General features: G+C 34.6%; 1 protein-coding gene across 1 annotated transcript; it reads right to left on the bottom strand.

The window, feature by feature from the left end:
• Window positions 1–642: 642 nt before the first annotated feature.
• On the bottom strand, window positions 643–23,847 carry LOC129739756 (phytanoyl-CoA dioxygenase domain-containing protein 1). Its single transcript, XM_055731274.1, has 3 exons — window positions 23,566–23,847; window positions 1,170–1,726; window positions 643–1,106 (listed from the first exon to the last, which is right to left on the bottom strand). Exons 1-3 carry the CDS (start codon window positions 23,587–23,589, stop codon window positions 824–826), a joined length of 864 nt encoding a protein of 287 aa, XP_055587249.1. The 5' UTR covers window positions 23,590–23,847; the 3' UTR covers window positions 643–823.
• Window positions 23,848–24,107: the final 260 nt, after the last annotated feature.

Raw genomic sequence — 24,107 nt, forward strand, 5'->3', positions numbered from 1 at the left:
TTTACAGCCCACCTCAACCTTAATACGCTCTTTGATCTAAGCGGTACAGCAAAAAGTACAACCTTACACAAAAGATAGTACAACTGCTTTCAATGTTAATCGATCTTTAAACAACTACAATTATGGCAACAGTTCGGAACGGGTTGGATAGCGTCGGACCAAACCGCCTTAAAGAATCGCCGAATCGGCCTCTAGGTTATCCCAATCAGCCCCAATCAGCATAATCAATAAGGCGCGAAGTGAAACATCAACATCATCATGTGTGTGTGTGTTTCTTTTCGTATCATTGATGCATGCAAGAAGAAAGTTCCCCCTATTGGAGGCCGGGAGGAAAACTTTTAAAAGTTGCAACAACAGCAACAATGGGCCCATTAGCCAGTGTCCATCACCACATGTCTTTGTGTGTTTCAACTTTTGCCGCAACTCAGCTCATTTCACGCATGCCACGTGCCCAAACGGCTTGGAGCTAAATTAAAAACCAAGGGACCAAGGTAAACAGGTGTGAATTGGGCGGGTACCTCACGCGATTTCGACTGTTGCCGCTTATCATTATTAATTCGTTTAATATTGCCCATTAAAATTCAGCCACTCTTCTGTCCATCAATGCGCCAAAGGTATCTCTCAATCAAAAGCTTCTTTCCTTTATCAGTTGAACGTTTCGTGTGTGTATATATTTAGATATATTTGAAACAGTGGTAAATGAGCAAAAAAATAATCATCTATGGCACATTCATTCCCTACCCGCACGTTACAGAGGAAAATCTATCTTCCTAGTGGTCCTTACGAGCTAAAACAAAAAACAAAAGAAAACATCCGGAGGAGTTTAGTCCCGTTCGTAGAGCACCGGAAAGGGTTGATCTGCTGGCGGCTGCAGCCAGTTGTCCGGGGAGTACTGACACTTCTCGGTTTCGATCACGTGGAAGGTGTACGCATGTCGGCTACGAGTTGATCTGTTGGCATCACTTCGGTGCACAACCTGGCTGTGGATCAAAACCAACGATCCGGCCTTCACCGGGGCTGACACAAAGTTCGACTGCGGGTAGAGGGGAGCCGGTCGATCGTACACCAGGAGCTCATCGGAAGCGGAATCCGGATTGCGGATGTATCTGAAATATTCAAGAAAATTATAAAAATATATCCTTCACTCTTAGCAAATCAAAAAAAAAAACCTTCGATGAACTCCACTCTTGTGGGACCCCTTGATGAAATGCAGACAACCGTTTTGCAGAGTCGCATCTTCCAGCGGAATCCAGAATCCAATAGTGGTGCTAGGTTCGGTACTCAGATAGGTCGCATCCTGGTGAGGTTTAACCTCTCCTCCGATGCCCGGGTTCTTGAAAATGTACATGCTTTGGGCGACGGCCGGTTTTCGGAATCCCAGCTGCCAGCAAACTTCCTTTACCCTGTTCGAAAAAGTGGCTCTCGAAAAGACCGGATGATCCACATGCAAATAGTGGCCGACCTTGTTCAGTGCCACCGAGGGATCCACCAGCAGTTCACCATTTTCTCCCACAGCACCTTCCTCGAAAAAATATCGGATTTTGTTGCCACTTTCGATGAAGTATCGGTCCTTGTTTTGGCTAGCTGTAGTACCAACGGCAGCACTGAAAACTTTCCTTTCCTCTTTGGGGGCATCTTTGTGGAGGTTTTGGCCCGCTTCCAACATTTCAGTCACCTCATCCGCGCTTAGGAAGTCATCGATGACGGTGAATCCATCTTCCAGAATCTGATGGGAAGAAAAGAAATAGAAAGATACTTATAAAATTGGTTTTTCGTAAAAAACCTAAATTTTAAAGGAAAAAATAACTTTCTAAGCTCCTCAATGAAGTTTTAACGGTTATAGATTGAAATCTAAATAATTTCGACCATTTTCAAATTAAAAAAAATGAAAAATTGTTCAATTGTATTTCTTTTATTAAAATTTTGATCATTTTTGACTTTAATAATTTTGACAATTCGGTCAATTTTGCAAATAGAATTGGTTTTAAAAATTCCCTTCATATTTAGTTGTAAATTTTATTTTCTGTATTTTTCTAATTTATTATTTTCTCAATACTGATAGTTTTTTAAATTTGAACTTAGTTTTTAGAAAATGAACCGCGAAGAAATTCAATATCTTCATTCCTACAAGATCAAAAGCCTTTTTATCCCCTAATTCCCCTGTAAATAATCCGAATCGAATGGAGGTTATTTCAAAAAGGATAGTTATGGCACGTTTCAAAAAAGATAGTTATGGCTGTTTTACCCTCAAGTCCCAACATTTTCCAAATAGTTCAGAGAAAACGGATTTGGACTTGAATATTTTGAACAAAATGAGTCCTATCTTGTGTGATTTTTTCTAAGGAATCGAATGCTGTTTGAGCCACCACACGCTTTGAAAAATGGAGTTATTGTTGATTCTACCCTTAATTCCTCTACATTTTTCAATTAATTAAGAAAAAAAATCATGATCGGGCAAAGTTGTGAAAGTGCTCGATTTTTCATATATATTTTTCGAATTCGAGCAGTTTCAATTCCATCAAAAAAGTGTTCAAGAAAATTATACAAAATGTGAGTTTTGCACCAGATGTACATAAAACATGAAAAATCGTTAGGTAAACTTAACGCAAACACTTGCACCCCTCTGATCCTGCGGGCCTCAATTATAACTTGTGTATTTTTTTTGGAATTATATTTTTCAGGAATAAATAGCCTGCATTCGATTCCTTGGAAAAAATCACACAAGATCGGTCTCATTTTGTTCAAAATGTTCAAGTCAAGTGTATGTTTTTCTGAATTAGTTCAAAAATGACGGAGAATTGAGAGTAAAATCAGCGATATCTCCATTTTCGTAAGCGTGCGGTGGCTCAACAGGCTGTATCTGATTTTTCGGAAAAAAAAATCAGAAGATACTTCCAATTTGGTTGAAAAATTCAACAGATGGCTTTTCTAATCCAAGTAATTGCCATTAAGGATCAAAGATTTTATGATTTACCTGAGAAACCATAAAAAAATCTATTCAAGGTGGCATAAAGCCTATACGTTTAGGGATTATAGCATTAAAGCTCTTTTCCACATTGGGTAAGGAATGATAGTATACATATATGTCTTCTAAGTTTAATATCTTAAACTCAGATTCGCTTAAAGCGTGATCTCCCAGAGTACGAAAACGTAGTCTGGCAAATGAGGGATAGTTACATATTTATTAGATGGAAGGGATCTTCCACATCTGATTCACAACAAGGCGAAAAGTTCATATAACGCCCCAAGTGCCTAATACGCGCCACTCGTGTTTTCAAGAAACTGTAACATTTTAATCCCATAAAATACTAGGTACCAATTAAAATTCTGTGATTTGTCATGGCAAGTATGATTTTTCATTAAAATGGCTCTGATTTGGAAAAATTCCACAATTTAGTTTTTTCTTCATTTCGATGTACATATATTTAAAGACACTTTCAATAAGGTGTCACTTGGCGAAGAAAAATGAATAAGAAAATATTTTATGATACATCGATAGAGCATATTCTAAACTTTGATTTTATGTTGAAAAATCATACTATACTCGCTAAAATACGATTTTTATGGATATGTTTCATTACGGCTCATACGCTCGATATAAAGCGCCAGTCATAAAATGCTGAAAATAGTATTATTTTTCAAAACGGCTAATTTATTTTGAAAGCAATCAAAAAGTGAAAAAAACCATTTCTCAGAAATAATTTAGCGCAAATAAATCAATGTTTTTTTTTTCATTTAATCCATTTTGATTTTTCTTACTAGTAAAAAATTACAGGGAAAATAATAAAAAGGTAAAATTTACCGAAATAGCAAGGTGAATGCTCGTGAAAGCCAAAAAGGTAACTTCTACCTCTTTGAGGTGAAACTCACCTCACAGCGTTTACCTGAATCTAGCTGGAAAAAAGGTAAAATTCACCGAGAAAAAAGGTAAATCCAAAAAAGGTAAATCTTACTTCGTAGTGAGGTGAAGTTGACCTGGATTGAGCTAAACAAAACGGTACAACTCAACTCGAAAAAAGGTACCAATTTGTCGAACCCGTTTAATGAGGTTAAGTTGTTTTGTCATTCAGGAACAAGTTTTGCTTCGTGCCCAATATTTGAAAATCGAAACAGAACGGTAAATGTTTTCTTAGATTTCTTTAGTTGTGCTGATTCTCGTCATTATACTTTGCTTTTGTTACAGATTGGCCGACAGAGCTTCCAAGTGTTTACCACGTCATTCCGGAACATTCCCCAGATCATTCCGGAAAAGCCGGATCTGACCGGATTAATCAAAGGACATGAATGAGCCGAATCGCCACGAGCCTGGCGAAGCAAGTAAGCCTAGACTTGGCTCAAAAATATTTTTTTATTAACACCGTGATGCATTCAAACATAATTTATTAGGTAAAGTCCCTATTTACCTTTAATAAATTTCAATTCTTGAACGAATTTTGATTTTGATTTATTTTTATTGAAGAAAACCAACCAAACCAGCTAACATATACCTTTTAAATAGGAGAATGGGATAACGGTATTATTTACTATTTTGCTACACCCATAGAAGAGGTTGCAAAAATCCAATGCCTATTTAGCAAATTTCTGTGCCGATAATGCCCTGAAATGTGCACTGTGCCGAAGACGGCATGTTTGAAAAACCGTAACTGGCATAAGGACTCGGCTCCCAACTAAAATGATGCATGACCACTACATTCAAGCGAAACAAGAAACACATTTTATGGGATTTCGTTCCTATTGGATAATTCATCCCAGAAACAAGAAAATAAAAATATAAACCACAGCGCCCGTAGGGAGGATCGAACTCAAATCACCAACCATATGGTCTTGCCAGACCGACACCTTAACCAGTGTACTAATTGAGCTTCATGCTGGAAGAGGGATATTTGTCATAGGCATTCTGCCACCGACCAATCACAAAAGAAACGCACGACAGTGGCTTCCCGACGTTTGGCCTTCTTTCAAGGTATTCATTTGTCTTGCGATGGAAACGGGAGTGAAGGAAACGGGAAACCCATTGAATGAGAACTGTGCTTTGCTTACTGCCTGCTATTACATACACACGCTACATATATACAGCTGCTAAAGCCGGGCAGCTTGGCCGGTGCTTGTTTGCCGGTGAATTGAAGGAATGTTTTTGTTGTTGCTTTTGCTACATACACACGCACAGCTTAGCCGTGGTTGTTTGCCGGCGAATTGAATTGAAGGAATGTTTTTTTGTTGCTTTTGCTACATTCACACGCACAGTGCTCGGTTCGCTGGCTGCCTGGTGTTGGCCGATATTTATTTCCATCCTTTTTCGTCTTGTGATGCGATAGGGAGGGACGTGAAAACGTTTTTATTTTGTTTCTTTCAGACATACGCAATTCGGTCGCTCTAGGAGGTTATTGCCAGTGGATGCAAATCGAATCAGCACTGGTCGCGTTATCTTCTTGTACCAATGATGCTATGTAATTGATTACACGCCATTGGCACAGAGGCTGAATTTTGGGTGTAGGTGAATTCGAAAAAGGTAAATTTTACTTTTTGCTAGGTGAATTTAAAAAAAGGTAAAAATTACCTTTTTGCTAGGTGACGAAAAATGGTAAAATTTACCGAGAAAGCTGGGTGGAAAAAAATCACCTCGCGAAAAAGTAAATTTTACCTTTTTTTTACTTTCCGTGTAGTTTAGTATTGGTCGGCTTATTCGCGATTTCGAAGCTAATTTTTGACAGGTCGTGTGTGTGTGTGTAAGAAAATGTAAATAAACGGGTGGAAATAATAGCTTGTAATAAATTATTATTTTCTTTGATTTTGTTAGAATTTTCAGAAAATGACGGATACAAATTTAAAATAGAAGGTTCAGTGATTATTGTGAGCTATAGGAAAAAATGTGTATGTGCCGTGAAGCATCGCAAATCGACAACAAAAAAGGTCAATTTTTTACTACTCCAAACACTTTTCTGAGTATATCACATATTTTTGGATGAAAACTTAAGCCAAATGCCCATTTTAAATTGCAGTTTGTTAAAAGAGTAGTCAATTAACGTTCCTTTAAAATTTGGGAAAGACCGAACAATTGGTAAGCTAGAATTTTTTATTCGAAAAAACATAAATTTTTGCTATTTTCTATTAGGTTTCCTTCTGCAGCTGCATACAATCAGGCGTAATAATTTTAAAGCTGGGAGGCGATTTTGGATATTTGATGGTGGTTGAAATGAAAAAAAAAAATTTGCTTGACTACTACACAATTTAAGTTTACTTTAATGCTTTTGGTTATATCATGTTTTGTAATTTTATCGGACCTCATGATCTGAATTTTTCTGGGAAATTTTATTGAAAATTAAATTCATACAACCACCAGCCAAGCGCATAAAGTTTAATACAAAGATATGATAAAAAAAAAAGATAATTGGAAAAAATTAAAAGTATAGAAATTGGACGAAAAGATTGATTTTCATGTTAGTTTTTTTCTGTCACCGACTGACTATTTTAAAATGGAACTATCAGATAGAATTGACTCTCCTACCAGACTAATTATTCAAATTTAATTGACAACAAACTCCATTTTTTCAAAGGAGTGTTTTTTTCATAATCATTTGGATTTATGAAAATTTAACTCGAAGCAATGTAAAGTCGTCTATAATTTATCGTTCACCCAGAATGTTGCTCACGCAACATCGTACTACTCTAGATGGCAGCAGCGCAGCTTCAAAACAGCGGATGACGCAAATTGAAAACACGCCGCACTCAGGGGAAAACGATACGAAAAAGTGATCAAAATTTTTTACGCCAAAACGAAGCATTTTAGACTTTTAGAGTCTTCGGGACGTTTTACCTACATTACGAAGTACCGTAAACTGGGGGAACTTTGATCACTTTTTTCATTCATTTTTGAATATTTCGGAAGGGGTTGCTTTTTCGTAACACCTGAAAGCTTTAAAACACTTACTGAGGTGAGGAGTATTAAACATGATCATTGATTGCAGTAAATTCAGACGACATTGGTGGTGATAATTAAACCTTTGTTACAAAACCAGACTTCGAGCTTCGGGGTAACTTTGATCACTATGGTTTTTACGTATCTCAACATCTTCAAATTTATTGTTTTGATGCCATTTAGCAAAGAAGGCTCTAATTATCGATAACAGTAATTTTTTGTTTAAACTCAATTGAATTTTTCAGCGTTTTCTTTCAAAAACAAATATACTCAACAAATGGACAATGTTGCTGCATACATTTAGGGGCAAAAATTATAAACATTTTTCAATTTTTTTTGGCCTCAAAAACAAATGATATTTTACCTTCATACAAATACCTAAGTCCTCGCACTGTTCCCATGTTCTTGTTTTCTTCATACTTAACCATTTGATAGGGTTTTTAGCCATTTTTTCCATACGGGCTTTTTCATGGGAAATTACCGTTTTTTAAAACATCCAAAAATTATCATTAAATGACCATAAAAGTAACACCTAAACTAAACCTAAACCAAGAAAAAAGTTGAAATTTCACATTTAACAACCCATTTGCTCCTAAATGCTTAGATTTGATCAGGAGAGATGTTTGTTTGTGAACCTTTAAAAAACCGGATATTTTGAGATTTTAAAATTACGTTTTAAGTAACATTGAAAATCTCCTAATAAAAACCAAATTCAGCTTATTTGTAACTCAATTTATAGGCTTTCAAATGTAGTTAGCAGTTTTCAGATATTTTAACTTTATACTAAGTTAACGATGATTATCTGCAAAAATTTCATGTTGATCAAAGTTACCCCGCAGATCAAAGTTCCCCCAGTTTACGGTACTTCAAAATGAGCTTTTGGAAAAAGTGATTAAATCACGTACCAGTAAGATAGAAAAATTATTTTTTGTAATTTTCATTTTAGAGCTGTCATGTGTTCAGCAAGATGTAAGATTGTGTAATATGTTGTAAATTTTGTTAAAAACGTCAACATCGTAGAAGCTAACCATAAAAAGTTAGAAGGGTCTAAAAATAAAAAAAATATTTTTTATCAAAATTTTCAGTTTTTTGAGATATATTTTCAAGCAGAGCTTATACATGCAAGGTATGTTTGAAAAAGTTTTAAGTCACTTAAAATACTCTCGATACTCTCACCGCTTTGCCGTCTTCGGTAAAGCTCTGTTAGATAATGTTCCAGTAAGCTTCATGTATTGGAATTCCATACAAAATTTCAAATTAGAACCCGGCCACCTAATTCTCATTTTAAAAATCTGCAAGAGTTCTGTTGGTCGCTTGGACCAAAAAGAAAGCTTTTTTGACTTAATACAGGGTTATTGAAATTCGAAAAAAGTTGCAAAACGACACAACCTATTATGGAGCTGTCAAATTTCAAACGCGTTTTTATAGAAACGGTGATGTTGACGCATTCGCCGTTTTCAAAATTCTATACCGAAACTATCTTTACGATAGACAATTGAACTATAAAACCCACTATATTTTTTTATTCCAGCTCACTGAACTAGAATTTGAAAAATATCATAAAATGTGTCAAGAGCTACGTCATAATTCGAGTCAGCGCCACAAGCCAAAGCTTCGAATCGGTGACATATTCTCGTATGTTGATTCCTTTCAAGTCTCCTGAGTGGATTGGACTGTTGCTCAAGTAGCTTTTTGTTGGTTAATAAAATTAGCTGAACGTTTGTGGATTGAATAAATGCCACTTGCTGCCTCATCCTTTTTTTTCCTAAACATGGTCTCTAAAAGTAGATCGACCTTCATTTGGAATCGGTATTCGTTTACGTTTTTCGCGAACAGGCATTCCTATTTTCACGTGCTTCATCATTCAAAATTTAAGAATTTAAGATGAAAACACCAGTTTATTCATCTTGCTAAATAAATCGTAAATAATACTTGAATATACGAGAAGGTACTCCATGAGTCAAACTGCCACCCCATGAATCATCAACGGAACGGTCTCGAAGAAATTAGTTCATCGGACCGAATAAGATCAAGTCTCGCTGTCGCATCTGAAGAGAAAAAAAAACAAAACAGCTGATCGTTTGTTTTCAGGTTCAAGGAAGCCACAGGCTAACTACCCGATAATCTCATATGAATTTAAAAAAAAACATATGAACGGCGGCTCTCGGGAAATTCTTAAGATTTTTTCCTCTCCCGCAATTGCATGATTGTTGGTTCGGTGTCTGATTTTGACCGATTCGTCACGAGATAAAAACGAGATCGGAAAATGAAACAGCGCGTACGTTGTTGTGGTTTAGAAATTTTTACAGTCCGTTTTTTCCCATCTAACGATCAACATACGAATGATTCTCTTTGAAAAAACTGCTATCGTCCGATTTTTCGTCAATTAAGAAAAAATGTTAACGGCTTTTCAAAGGTGACAAAATTAATTTGCGTTTTTATTGCAAAGCACCGGTTCCGGTCATGGTCAAAAGCGGAAAAACCCATAAAAATCGCCAGGTAATTAAATCATCTGCGACCTTTCGAATACTCATTCTAGGATTTCCGAGGAAAACTCGGAAAATCCCACGCTCTCTCACTCTCTTGAATGCGTTTTTCCCATCTGAAACAGGTGAATCTGCAATCCATCGCTTCGTGTTCGGTGTGTTTGGGTCCAAAAAAGGGTCGAGAGGCGTGAGCGCGATCGTTTCTATCTATTTTTAGCGCCACGAATCTTTTCGGCCACCTTCTCTCGATCGACACCCCTTCTGGCCACCCTAACTTACCTCTGCTCTTCTCCTGATTTATTCGTCTCTATATAGGTGGGTACGTTTCAGATAAATCTTGCAGATCGCCGCCTATATTTGGCGATGAAAACCGGCACCATGCGTCAGTTTCGCGTTGATTTTGCAAGTGCAAGTTGCAGTTACAGCGCGAACAACATACTGCAAGGGACGATGGGCATTATGAACGGAAAAGTTAAAAAGAAAAAAGATATAAGCCTTTCGGGTAACGATGTAGCGCATGAGACATGATGATGATGCACCCGAACCAGAAAAAAACACCGGTTCGCAAAACGACAAACGACGTAGGCAAACATTTCGAAAGATGGGTCACTAAATTTATAGAACGGAAGCCGTTAACATAGACAAAACGGGAAGGACTATCAGTGTCGTATTTTTAATGTAAGGTGTCATTTTTATTATTTGAACTGTACTTTCAGCTCTCCATTTCTCAATTTGAAAAAGGGTGAATCAGATTGCTCCACCGTCAATGAGCGAATGCAACAGAATATGTCACACTTGTCACGTCTGTTTGTCTATGTTGCTGATTTATGGTTACCTTTATATAACGCGTGCTCTTGACACATTTTTGATGATTTATTTTAGAAGATGATAATTTTATTATGAAACGGAAAACTTTTATATACGTAGTTCCCGAACTTCAGGTTTTCATACAGGTTTTGCTCCTTTTTTCGGGAAAATTAAAAAAGAAGATTTTTACACTCTACTGCATCTGGTATTGTTACATTTTCAAGTAGAAATATTGCAAAACATTTCAAACTATTTCAATGCCTTAAACATCCAATTAGGAATTACAAAACCCCAAAAAAATAATTGATTTTTTTTAAATCTTTTTGACAGTATTCAAAAAAGTTAAAACCATTGAAAAAATCTTTTTTTGTATAAATATGTAAGCTACAGGTAAACGAAGTTATTTTCACCAACATTTTTCTTTAACTTCATTGATAATTCATGCTTGACGGTGAAATCCTAGGTGAGGCAAATAGAAATTCGCTGCAGCATTTTTTTACTTTTCGACAAAGAACTGATCAGTTTTTGAAAAGAGTTGAAATCGTTTGAAATAAAAATTCATGCCGGAACCATACAACAAAACTATTGTTTTATATATAAGGCTCTGTTCTGTTTGATGGAATTTGTAAACTTCTTTAATTAAAAACTTTCCTAAAGGCTTAAATTTTTTTTTGTATAATGATGATTTTCAAGAAACAAAATTTTTTACCTTCTCACTCGTCGGTTAATCAGACCAATTTGATATTTGAGCGATTTTTTTCTCATTTTTATTCTGTTAAAACAATAATAATTTATTGTCATGCCCTTTTTTCGTGAAAAAAATAAATCAGGTTAATCCTACACTGATTAACCTAGGAAAAAGAATAGAATATGAATTCAAAAGCAAAGCGACAAAAATAACTGCTAGGTACTTGTTGCAAAAATTTGAAAAATTTGAGACAGATTTTTCACTATCGATGGAAATTGGTTGATTTAACTTCAGGTTATTCTCATAAAATCTCGTAAATTTTCAAATAACTATCCATTTTTTTCCAAAAAGTGTCATTTCTTGGATGATTTTGCTACTGTCAACAGTTTGCGAAACGGAGTTTTTCAATGATGAGTATTGGAAAGTAGAACATTCCAATTCTTCTCGTAGTGTTTCTTTATTGGAAGTGTTTGGTTTCGGAAAAAACTTACTTTTTTTTTATATGTATTAAACAGTGTTTAAAAAAAAAACTTTAAGTCTAAGCCATAATTCAAGGTAGAAAAATCATTTCCTGGATCTGATCCATTTTTCCATCTAAGTTTCAGCTATTGGGTTCTGGAATATCCGGGGAATTTAAGCGTTTCCCGTGATTCGGAAATTCCCGAAATTTTAAAATTCCCGGCAGTTCCCGGTTGGGAAATCCCGGGATTGAACTCTAGCTACATTCGTGTTAACTGCAAACGAAGATTATTGCAAATGAGAAGGATAATCATTTGAAAATAATTAAGTTCATTACGGTGTTGGTGCGGTAATACAGTGGAATTTTAAATCTTTAATCGTCCAAAAGTGTTGCCCATTCAATCCTCAGAGTTGCAGCAGGTCATCTTCAAGTTTGGAAACAGTGGTTTTGCTTATTTAATCTTTCGATTCTTGACATAAATTTTGAATTAAAGGTTGAGAAGAAGGCATTTTAGACAAATATGATAAAGGAATCTCTCTAAATAGTTTGAGTGAAGGCTTCTTCCAAGAAACATTTTTCAGACATTTTAAGTTGTGCGACTTCCCGTCTAAGTGAATTATTTTTTTCTTAAAGTTAAAGAATTTCAATTTTCCAATTAAAGACTTAAATTTGAAGATCGCCATAAATAAACAAGTTTAATGAAAAATCAACTTCAAGTGCTGAGAATAAGAAAATTTTGACAAAATTGAAAATCGAACAGTTAATTACCCACTGTTTTGATGGAGTTATCAATCGATTCCGCGGGAAAATGATGCCATGTTATCAGATAATTCCAGCTTCAGTCACTGAACTGATAGAAACTGGAGCTGTCTTATAACTTCAGTGTGTTCAGTGAATTTTTACAAGTTTTGTATGGATCATTTTTGTTTTCAAAAGGATGGTTTTAGAATGGTTCAACAAACTTTTCCTAAAGAAAATCGATACCGTGAAATGGGGTAAATAGGGACAGAAAACTGGGAAATAAATGTTTCGTGAATAACTTTTGAATGCATTGATATAATTTTAAACGAAGCTGCCTAGTATTCTAATGCTTAGATGTGCAAATTTTTGTGAAGTTTTGTCAAGTGTTTTTTTGAGACAGAGCGTCCAGTGAAGAAGTTTTTTTCGAGTTTAAATTTTTTTGCACCACGTGCTCCATCTGTAATGCATAATATTAAACACATCTTCTTCCAAATCAAGGCTATTTTTGATAATTTTTTCTGGTTCCTGAAGTTTGACCTTCAAAATCACTCAATTTTTTTTTAACTTGGTCGGAGTAATGACAAATTCATTCCAATTGTCCTTCTTCGGCACAAAACCAACATATTTGATTTTTTATCACTCCACCACACTTTTCGCGTAATGGCAGGATTTCACGAAATCCATATCCAACCAAAACAGAGTATAAACTTTTTGGGACTTATTGAAGTGCTTGCAGGGAAAACGGTTGCATTTGGAGGCAGTCTTCTTCGTATATTTAGCCATTCATCGTGTAAATCGTTATAAAACTGTGTTACAGCTTCCACAGATCGTCGGCCTCTTTAAGTACCAGTAATCATTTTTTTTAAATTTTATCTCCTGGTTTATCTCCGGAAAACATACGAGACTTGTCAACGAAAAGAGGAGATCTAAGTAGTCAGCGCTACAAGAAGGACGTCTTTGACAGAGGCTCCGAAAATTTCAAGATTTATCAGGAATAATCGTGATCAAGGTCTCTAATTTTCGATTCGTGATACCGAAAATGACTATTGCAGCAATAAGAAACTTGACGGAACTGGACGGTATTTTCAGCAAGGAAATGATGGAGGAATTTGGGGCTATCGAAACTTGATTATTCCTGCCTGTTAGGTTCCCGATCCCTGAATTGGACGATTTTCCTCAAGGAATGCTCTCCATTAGAAAAGCGGATAGCACAAAGCTAAGTACTTTTTGAATTTTTAGTCTTTTAAAGCGTTTTCGTATATTTTCTACTGACACGGAGGCAGTAGCAAATTTCATAAACAAACAAAATCGCCGCCCGGGAAGATGCATACGTTATATGTTTGTTATTAGGAAAAAGTGTGCCCCGTGCCAAAGGAAATTAGACGAAAACGCTATAAGTCAGGTCAGAATTTGAAAAGACACAGTTCACAATGAAACAATTTTAGCGTTTTAGTGGAAATGGAGAACTTTGACTTTCATTTTCGTCGTTTAATTGAATTGAGTTGATCGTATAGTGTAGTTTGAGTTTCTGATTAACGGCCTAAGAAATCGTTATATTTTTTAATTGCCTTTAATTGCCATTTTTACATTATTGTAAAACTAGATACCTTTTTTCACAAAATTAGCCTTAAATAAACTAAACAATTAATCGATGTTATTTCAGGAAGTTAAAAATCTCCAGAAAGTTGTAGTTTTCATAGGAATTCCAATTTTGGTAGGATCATAAATCCTGGATTCTGATCATTAATTATTTTGGAAACATAATACTAATATTTTCATAATGGAAAAGTTTTGACAAAATTTTTACAAAGATTATCTGATACATATTTTATACATGATGTTGAAATTTAATATGTAAATGGTTAAAGGAAAAAATACAGTCAAGATTGTTTAATGATCATATTTTTTAAAAATGATATCTTTTTTTTTTAAGTTGATACTTCAATACTGGAAGTTAATAGTATAAGAACATGATGTATTTTCAAACTTTCGAGTGTCGTTAGTAAAAAAAAACAGGAGCGTAGCACAGTGTATAGGATTTTGTTTTTCACATCATTACACTAGTCAAAAGTGTATCCTGCTCATATCCTTTTCTCCCAAACCTCCAATCTTAAATTATTTTGCTAGGATGCAGAGGTAACCTCGGTCCTAAAGCATAAAATTGATCTTTCATCCCTTTCTTCTTTTTCCAATCTATCCATTGACTACTAGGACGTGGCCGGCGCCGTTATTGATGTTCAAAGAGAGAGCATCTGTTTTGTGCATTGAAGATGAGCTGCTAATCCCAAGCACCATTCTTTTGACCTTTGAACAAAACTGATGGCCTCGGTCAATCACGGAGTAGCAACCATTGGCGATGTGGAATTCGTTCTACTGAGCCACGCCTGCGACATTGGAGTTCGAAATGCTTTAAAAGTAATGTCTAAGCAATAATTGAATCACTTAATGATATATAAATAAACCGTACTATTGAGGTAGAAATTTATGATAAAGTATTTCGGGTTCCATAGTTCAAGGTGGATATGAGTAGTCAATCCAGCTAAGCTAAGCTAAACATACGAGACTTGTCAACGAAAAGTTTCTGGCTGGATGCCTGCTAACTAGTTCATTTTGCTGCCCATTATGAAATATTTCAAAATATGACACCACTAACGGTCCAAATATTTTGCGCACGATTTGGCAACAGTATTTTGTTTATTTTACCCGTGAGCAGTTTTCTACCTAGTAGAAATAAAAGCCTGATTATCAATCAGCTAGACAAACCAGTCAGAAAAATTTATCTTTTTTGCCACTTCCCCTGTTGAAATTTTCGAATTGCGTTCGGCAAATCTTCTCACATTCCTTAGCTTAATGGGATCAATAATCTACACTTTTATTGCAATTTTAGCTCTCTGTTAGACCCTTTAGTACTTTTTAAACGATTTACCATACGAACTTGGGTTAAGTAGTTGATTTTCAGTTATTTCTGGGTCTCTCACTGGGACTTTCCTGGAATTTACTTGATCCTGGCCAAAAAAATTGTACATGAGCTTCTGTATTGGATACTATCTTTAAAACCGTTTGACAAATTGTCATCAAATTTTGTACACGTATACATTACATTACTACACAGTAAATTTTTGTCTCTATTTCCAGCAAAAAACTTGCTGGAAACGTTCAACAATCCAAATTTTATGCGGGAAACCAGCAATCGGTTTTCTTATTGCTGGATTTTGCAGTATTCGGTTTTGTTCTTGTCATGTTTGCTGTCAAATCAGCAATCGGTTTTCAAATTTTAAGGCTTTCGGTGATAGTTACGTTAATAGAGCTCGGATATGCAAAACTTTAGTAGCGTTGTGTTTGTTATGAAAACGACTATCTTGCCTATTTTTGATAGATTTTTAACTTAACGTATGTTTGAGATATTTACGATGCAAAAAGACATGGTAAAAATAATTTTGCACAAATTTGCTCCTTTTAAATTTATTTACGCATTTTGCGCCTCGAAAATTCTTCATTGTTGACTTGAAAGCTCATGAACTGTTGATTTTTTCTGATTTTTTTTTCGGAACAAATGGTTAAGAAGTACAAGTAGACACTCTAGGATCCACACGAAGTTCAAACCAAGCATCAGAGTGGTACCTTTGATCTTAAATATGGTAAAAAGTCTATGGTTATTGGGGATAACTGAATGCAGACTCCTCAAATAGTGCAAAAAATCTATTTCCGGCAGGCAAAAAGTGTTGCCTGACTAGAAGACACCAAGTATATAACTAATAATGATCCGTTCCAGAGATCACAATCTGTGCATCCGGTTTTTACGCAATATGACAGATGTGTTCTGATGGACAAAAAAAAAAATGTTAAAACCGGATTTAAGAGATCAAATTCTTCGAGATGCCTACTCATGAAAAGGTTCCAATCAGATTCGAATTTCTGGTTTGTGTCAAATATCATGTTTTTGCAAAGGTTTTGCTTCTATGGTAAAAAAAAAATCAATACATGACTGAAAAAAGTGTGCAAAGATAAAAAAGAGATTTTATGAAAAAGTTATCGTATTGATTTAAATCACTTATAAATATTTTTATTTATATTTTTACATTAAATGTCATATTAACACCTTCATTTCCTCCATAGGAAGTTTTTCGATCAAATGAATAGTTTTTAAAATACACACGTTTGTAACTGCCCGGATACTAAATGATCATAGCCTTAATATAATGAACTTAGATAATATTAAAACAATTTTTCTTATTTTCCTCTAAACTCTAGCAAACAGACATCAAGTGTGGCTTGTGATATAGCTCAGTTGGCAAGTCTGTTGTCTCATGAGCCGATGTCCGCGAGTTCGAGCCCAAGAGTAAACATCGAACACAGTTATACCGGATAAGTTTTTCAATAACGATCCGCCAACTGTAACGTTGATAAAGTCGCGAATGCCATAAAGATGGTAAAACGACTATGATCGAAACAAAAAAAAAAAAAAAAGCCATCAAGTCAAGGGAGAGTTTTTATTGGATAGGTATATATTTTATGAAAAAATGATAATCGAAACTCTATTTCAGGTAGCGGTTGGTTAACACTTTGGCACAAAGCTGCCACTCCACAGCCAGTGTTGGAATATTGATAAAAAAATCATGTTTCTGAAAATAAATACCTACATCCCGTATTGAAATAATGGGAGAATATAATTGTTAAATTCAGCCAGTATTCAATATTAAATTTTAAATTGAAATATAAACTCGATATTAAATACAGCCGGTTGTTTTGAAACAAATAGCTGGTTTCCAGCTATCTGGATTGCTGATTTCCAGCAATTTGAATTGCTGGACCAGCAAATAAATTTTCTGTGTAGGTGAAAATTTTATCAATTCCCATCCATGCATTTAGAAGTTATTTTCAAATCAAAGAGTTGCATTTTTATCAAATACACTCCTTGTATTAGTTATTATACTAGTTTCAAAAAATCGGCAAAAGGTCCTTGAGACCTTTCAATCAGCTGATAGCTACCTGACTTTAGCTCTAAAGCTACACGGCAGCAGTCACTTAAACTTCAATTAAGACGAGCGTTTCGCGATAAACACAGCGCAACGTCGTCACAAATCAACCTTTACCGTTGCATAGGTTCGAGTAGAGCGAAGAGGGGGGAAATAATGAAAACAACTCGAAACAACCGAAGCCAGTTTCCGTAAAAGGTCTCCGAGCAGACCCGGTCATTGTATGGGGGCTTCAACATGACTTTATATGGCCGATTCCAACAACAGGTACCAGGTAGAGAGGCCCATACATAAGTGTAAGGCATCGATCAGCCGACTGGAAACTTTGACTGCCGGGCGCCACTGATTTTAGTTAAAATATGTAATGACTTATTTCTTGTTGGTGTTTTTTTGACCGTTCGTTTTTGATTTTATTTTGTGAATGTCGGCCTTTCGACCACTGACGTGCCGGAAAAAATTGTGATTTTAAAATAGCACTTTACCTGTAATGGTCAAAAATCAAAATGTTAGGGAGTGCCAATTTTTTGAGAAACGAATTAGAAACGTTTCTTTTCTTTTAAATCCTCCTTCAGCTGAAGATGTATTCGAAGCCGGTGAATTCCAAAGACATGTCGCTTGATTTTTGTAAAAAAAATAAATAAAAAAACAACTTGACACACCTTCCCAGCATCACATGACACAGGTAAGTCACCTGGTGCTGTCAATTTTGGCAAACAACCCCCCCTTGGTCATAATATCAGTGGGAAGTTGCAATGTCTTTTGCTAACGTCTGTTTCCCCCCTTTTTTTTTCATTTCTCGATTGGATGATCTGCAAATTTTTCACTTGTTTAATTAGTCCCCCTTTTGACTATCCAAATATCTGATGGATCTGGTTGGACGCAGCTCGTTGGCCATCCAGTTGTGGGTTTTCTTTCGTTATTGTTAACTTCGTCTGATTTCAATTAGCTTTCAATTTAATTTACGATCGTTGAAAGCTGTTAATTTTTTTTGGTGTTGGATAATATAATTACAACAGAAAATCGCTTATCAGTCGACAACTGTATGACAAAAATTACAAAAATGACAAAAAATGACAAAAAATGACAAAAATGACTAAAATGACAAAAATGACATAAAAGGCCAAAATGATAAAAAATAAAAAAAAGGTAAAAAAAATGTAAAAAATGGCAAAAATGACAAAAATAACGAAAAATGACAAAAATAACGAAAAATGACAAAAATAACAAGAATGTTAAAAATGACAAAAACGACAAAAATGAAAAAAGAGACGAAAATGACAAAAATGCCGATACTGACAAAAATGATAAAAATGACAAAAATAAAAATACGACAAAAACAAAAAAAAAACAAATATGGCAAAAATAAAAAAGATCACAAAAATGATAAAAATTACAGAAATAACATAATGACAAAATGACAGGAATGGCAAAAACTACAAAATTCACAAAACCGGCGAAAACAACCCACAACTGTATGACAAAAATGACAAAAAGTACAAAAAGACAAAAATCAGGAAAATGACAATGATGACAAAGATGACAAAAATGGCAAAAATGGCAAAATGACAAAAATGACAAAAATATCTAAAATAACGCAAACGACAAAAACTACAAAAATGACAAAAATAACCAAACTGACAAAAATGACAAGAATGACAACAATGACAAAAATGACTAAAAAGGCAACAACTACAAAAATACAAAAATTACAACATTGACAAAAATGACAAAAATGATAAAAATGACAAAAACGACGAAAATTACAAAAATGACAAAAATGAAAAAAAAAACCAAACTGACAAAAATGACAAAAATAACAAAATGACAGAAATGGCAAAAACTTACAAAAAATCACAAAAATAACAAGTATGACCAAAAATTTCAAAAGTGACAAAAATTACAAAAATGACAAAAATGACAGAAATGACAGAAGTGATAGAAATGACAGCAATGACAGAAACGACAAAAATGACAAAAATAACAAAAATGACGAATATGGCAAAAACGACAAAAATGACAAAAATGACAAACATGACAAAAATGACAAACATGACAAAAATGGCAAAAACGACAAAAATGACAAAAATAACAAAAATGACAAAAATGACAGAAATGACAAAAATGGCAAAAATGACAAACATGACAAAAATGGCAAAAATAACAAATACGACAAAAATAAGAAAAAAAAACCAACTGACAAAAATAACAAACTGACAAAAATGGCAATAATGACAAAAATGCCAAAAATGACAAAAATGACAAAATTGACTTAAATGGCGTAAAAGGCAAAACTCACAAAAATGAAAAAAAATTACATAAAGGCAAAATTGACGAAAATGACAAAAATGAGAAAAATAAAAAACTTTAGGAATGACAAAAATGACAAAATATGATAAAATGACAAAAATGGCAAAAAATAGCAAAGATGACATAAATGATATAATATGACAATAACGATAATAAATGATGAAAATGACACACATAATAAAAATAACAAAAATGACAAATTTGATACAAATGACAAAATTCACAGAAATGACAAAAACGTAAAAAAAATACAAAAATGACCGAAATGACAAATATAACTAAAATTTCAAAAATGGAAAAAATCACAAAAATGACAAAAACGACAAAAATGACAAAAATGACTCAAATGTCTAAAATGCCGAAAATGACAAAAAAGACAAAAAAGTGAAAAAACATTTAATTTTTAAATTGAAATTAAATTTAGAAACCACAAAATCCGTAATGATTCTGACCTGAGCCTTCCAGATACTTCCCGCAGGTATCTGAGCTGTCACACATCCGTCAATATTTCAAACTCCCAAAAAAAATATGTACATTCATTTTATATTTGAAAAAAATTTTCAACACAAATTTGAGCTCAAATACATGATTCTAAAGCTCCTTTTTTTCTATTTCAATTGGCATTTCTGTAAAAACAAAGCAAAAACAAAATTTACAATTTGCCCGACATTTCGGTCTTTGTTTTTGGCCTTCCTCAAGGCATATCTAAAATATCTAAAAAAAAATTCAAATAAGATTGCAAATTTTGCAATTTTTTGTTTGATTTTGCAAAAGAAAAGTGGAACAAATAGGGAAAAAACTTGGCAATCTGACAAGCTAATTCTAATATTATTGAAATTCAATATTCGAGACTAAAGAGACGAACCAACAAAAGTTGAAAATCTCTATAATAAAGACAAATATATATATATATATATATATATATATATATATATATATATATATATATATATATATATATATATATATATATATATATATATATATATATATATATATATATATATATATATATATATATATATATATATATATATATATATATATATATATATATATATATATATATATATATATATATATATATATATATATATATATATATATATATATATATATATTCGAGACTAAATTTCAACGAGAGAGAAAATTATTCAAAAAACGGTTGTAAAATTAAATTTAAATTACCCCTTCACTCCCTTTTCCTACGCCCAAGCCTCTTATTTCTCAACCGAACTATACAAAATTTATATGTTTGGAAACCTTGTAACGTAACTAGAAAAAATCCAGTTTGTACGTTAACGAGCTGAATTTAGGAGCTACAATTTGAACTTTAAGTTAACTTTTTCAATTTGTTTAAGGTCATGACAAAATTTTATTTTTTTATGCATTAGAGAAATTTATTTTTTTCCGGACTTTTCATACCGAAAGATGATTAAAAAATTCAAGAAATTGTGTTTCAAAAGATAACGTGACACATTTTGGCATCGTTGGGTTATTAAAATACAAAACACCAAATTTTTGACAAATTTTCTAATTTAACTGATGTTTTAACTTTTTTGTCAATCTGTATTTTCTAAGGAAAAGTGATGTTTTCAATTAGTCAACTAAACTATTTTTCTCAATTTAAAAGAAAAATATACCTAACACTTACTGTTTATTGTTCAAATCGCTTTGCAAATTATTTTTAGCATAGCGCTTTGAGAAAATCCCAGCCCAGTAGGCGTTGACTCGCTCTGTGAAAAAGTCATTCTAGACAAGGTTGCTGATCTTCGCTCAGAATGGTTTTTCACCCCGATCCTAGTCACCAACGAGTTTACTCCTCAACATAGAAAGTCTGTTTTCTTTAGAAACGACGCTTTTCAGCATCGAACGACGCAAATCTAGTTTGTTTTTCTTCCCCTCTTTAGTGATCCGTAATTTTCTGAGTTACTATCGGTAACCATCAAACAATCATCATTCGCTTCTAATGAAAACATTGCATGTAGACGGCGTCGAATTCTTCGACATCTACTCGACTCGCTGACGATCATGCTTCGCCGCGAACGCTTCATGATGGAAAGCGAGTTAATTCTTGGAACGCAAGAGATGCCCAAAAACCAAATTTATGCCAAAATTGCCTTATTTTCCTCTCAAGGTGTGAAAATTATTTTACAAAATATCGGTCTTAGTCTTTATCCCAGGAATTGATCCTTAGTAGCATTCTTCCTTAAAGGTCTGATTTTTAACATGAATCAACCATCGTCATCAACTCGCGCCGAATCAACTCGCAAACGAATTCCTTCAGTAGCGAAGCGAATGATTGCTGGAGTAAACAATGACTAAAAATCGGAAGGAGAAAATCAACAAGGAACGCTAGGCAACACAAACAGAACAAAAATTCATAGTACATGGTTCTCACTAAGACGGCGTTCTTATGTTGTATGTTTTGATTCGTTCGGGAGTCGATGCTTAACAGCGTCGTAACTGAGGTTGCGTCGTAACGATTGGAAATTTTGAAGCAAACGAAGCGATTATCAGTAACCCTGATTCTAGATGATAAAGGAAAAAATTTAAATAAGGAAGAACCAGTATCGTATCCAGTTTTGAAATATCCACAAACGTGTACAAAGTTGTGAAGTGTCCTGTAGCAAAAAAAAACTATAGCATTTGGGATGAAAAGAATCAGCTTTAAAACTTCGTTTGCAGTAGGTTTCGACATCAAAAAAGCATCAGCCTGGCTCCTGCCAATTTAAGATGTACTATTCCGAATCAGCAAAGTTGACGAAAACCCATTTGGTGAGATCTAACCTTTATATGAATTTATTGTGTAATTTATATGGTCTATATGAATCGTTTGGTAGGGAACTCCACCCTTTACTCCTCCACTTTTTCCAGTATCTTTTGCGGTATTTACCACATGGTTGGCCCGGCCGTGGTGATCTTTGCAATGCATATTCAAACGTAACAGAGATTACGTTGAAAAGAAAAATGAAGGAACCAGTCTTTCATTTTCCAGGATGCTTATAAGTTTTGGCTATGTTGGTAAAAGAAAAAGAAGAGGAATCGCTTTCCACTATAACATGAAACGAACTCATCAGTTTTGCACTTCCATGCTTCTAAAAATCATAATCTTCATAATGCTTCAAAATTTGCATACTTGTCTCCAAATTTTTAGATTTTTTCGGAGCTTCTGTCAACAACGTCATTTCACACCCTACTACGTACGTGACGCTCAGTACTATTTTCTAAGAAAAAACCAGACTCAGGCTGAAAACCTCTCACAAATTAAACTCATACTTAATAAATATAATTAAAATATGTTTTAAAGTTCATTGGACCTACTTTTCAAAATGAGTTCATTCAAGACTTCTAATGCCTTCCTTTTCTTATACGACTGGTTCAACTGCCTCCCAATTATGCTTCAACAAACCAATTCGAAATCCGACACTTGAGAGCGCATAGTTAATTTTTTATCGACGCGAAATTGTCATGTTTCACATTCCAAGAAACAAGTAGATATGTAGGTAGACTTCGAATGAACGACAAAAAAAAACAAACACAATTAAATTTTCCCGTGAACGCAAAGCAAAACATCAGCAGCCGCTTCTTGTTTGTAAGGTAGATATGAGCCAAAAAAATAAGTATCAAGGTGTGCAAAACGTTCCGGTCAGTGAACGTTATGTTTGCCGTAAGGAACCGGCCGCAAGTCACTGCTGATTCAGTAGGGAAAACAACACGAAATGAAAAAAATTCTGCCAAAAAATACTCTAAAAATAATTCGTTGGCCTGCCCAAAAACTCATCGAGTCGTCGGAATATTTACCAGGAAACCAAACAACGGCAGCCAAAAATTGAAAAAGAATCCTCTCTGCCTAGGAGGGTATAGAACAACGATATGGTGTGGAAAAGTGCCCCACGACCAGCTTCAACAGGGTGGGAAAAATGTTTTTCCACCCACTCGATTTTAGCCTGTTCCACGCGTTTTCAACAATTTGGTATGTATCCCACGGCGATGGTTAAAGTTTAAAAGTTGTTCAGAAGTAGATATTTTGGCAGGAAGTGATTAGTAACCGATCATCGAAGATCGTCACTCGGGACCATATTGAGACAGAAGTGGATGCACAATTGCAACAGTCAGGACTAAAAATAGGTTTTCAAAATTTTCCAAAGGTTGAAAAGATTTCACCGGTAGAGAAAACTTACCTGATCGATTAGTAAATTCCTCATGATTTGAGTTTTTTTTTTCGTTTCAAGTAGAAAAGTTCCAGAACCAGGAACCAGCTGTGCGCTTAACTGCTACTTATCACGAAGACCAACAGCGAAGAGCACAAATGGATTGCCACTCACTGGAATCCTTATCACTTATATTCGCTTTCTTCGCCGGCTTATCTTAATTCTGGACAAGAAGAGCACCCCAGATTAGATTGTGCACGCCCGATCACTCGCTTTCCGAAAAACCACTTCTTGACGCACCGAAATCCGCTTGAAAACTGCACTCGATCGCCGGCTCGGCGATCGTAAATATACTTCTTAGCGAACGCTGGATCGGTGCATTTTTTCTTGAACGGATCCTCTCGCGAGAGAGAGTTTTGTTGATTTTGAATGTCGGGCAGGGATGAAGTGTGAAACTGCTTATTTTTTTTTAGCAAACTCGTTTCTCGTACTCTTTTTGAACTAATTTCAAGTAGATATTGATAAACAGTCCCTTCTTTCGCCGCTAAAAAATCATTGGAAATCTTGATTGG

Source organism: Uranotaenia lowii, chromosome 1 (assembly GCF_029784155.1).
Source record: "Uranotaenia lowii strain MFRU-FL chromosome 1, ASM2978415v1, whole genome shotgun sequence".
NCBI classification, from domain to species: domain Eukaryota; kingdom Metazoa; phylum Arthropoda; class Insecta; order Diptera; family Culicidae; genus Uranotaenia; species Uranotaenia lowii.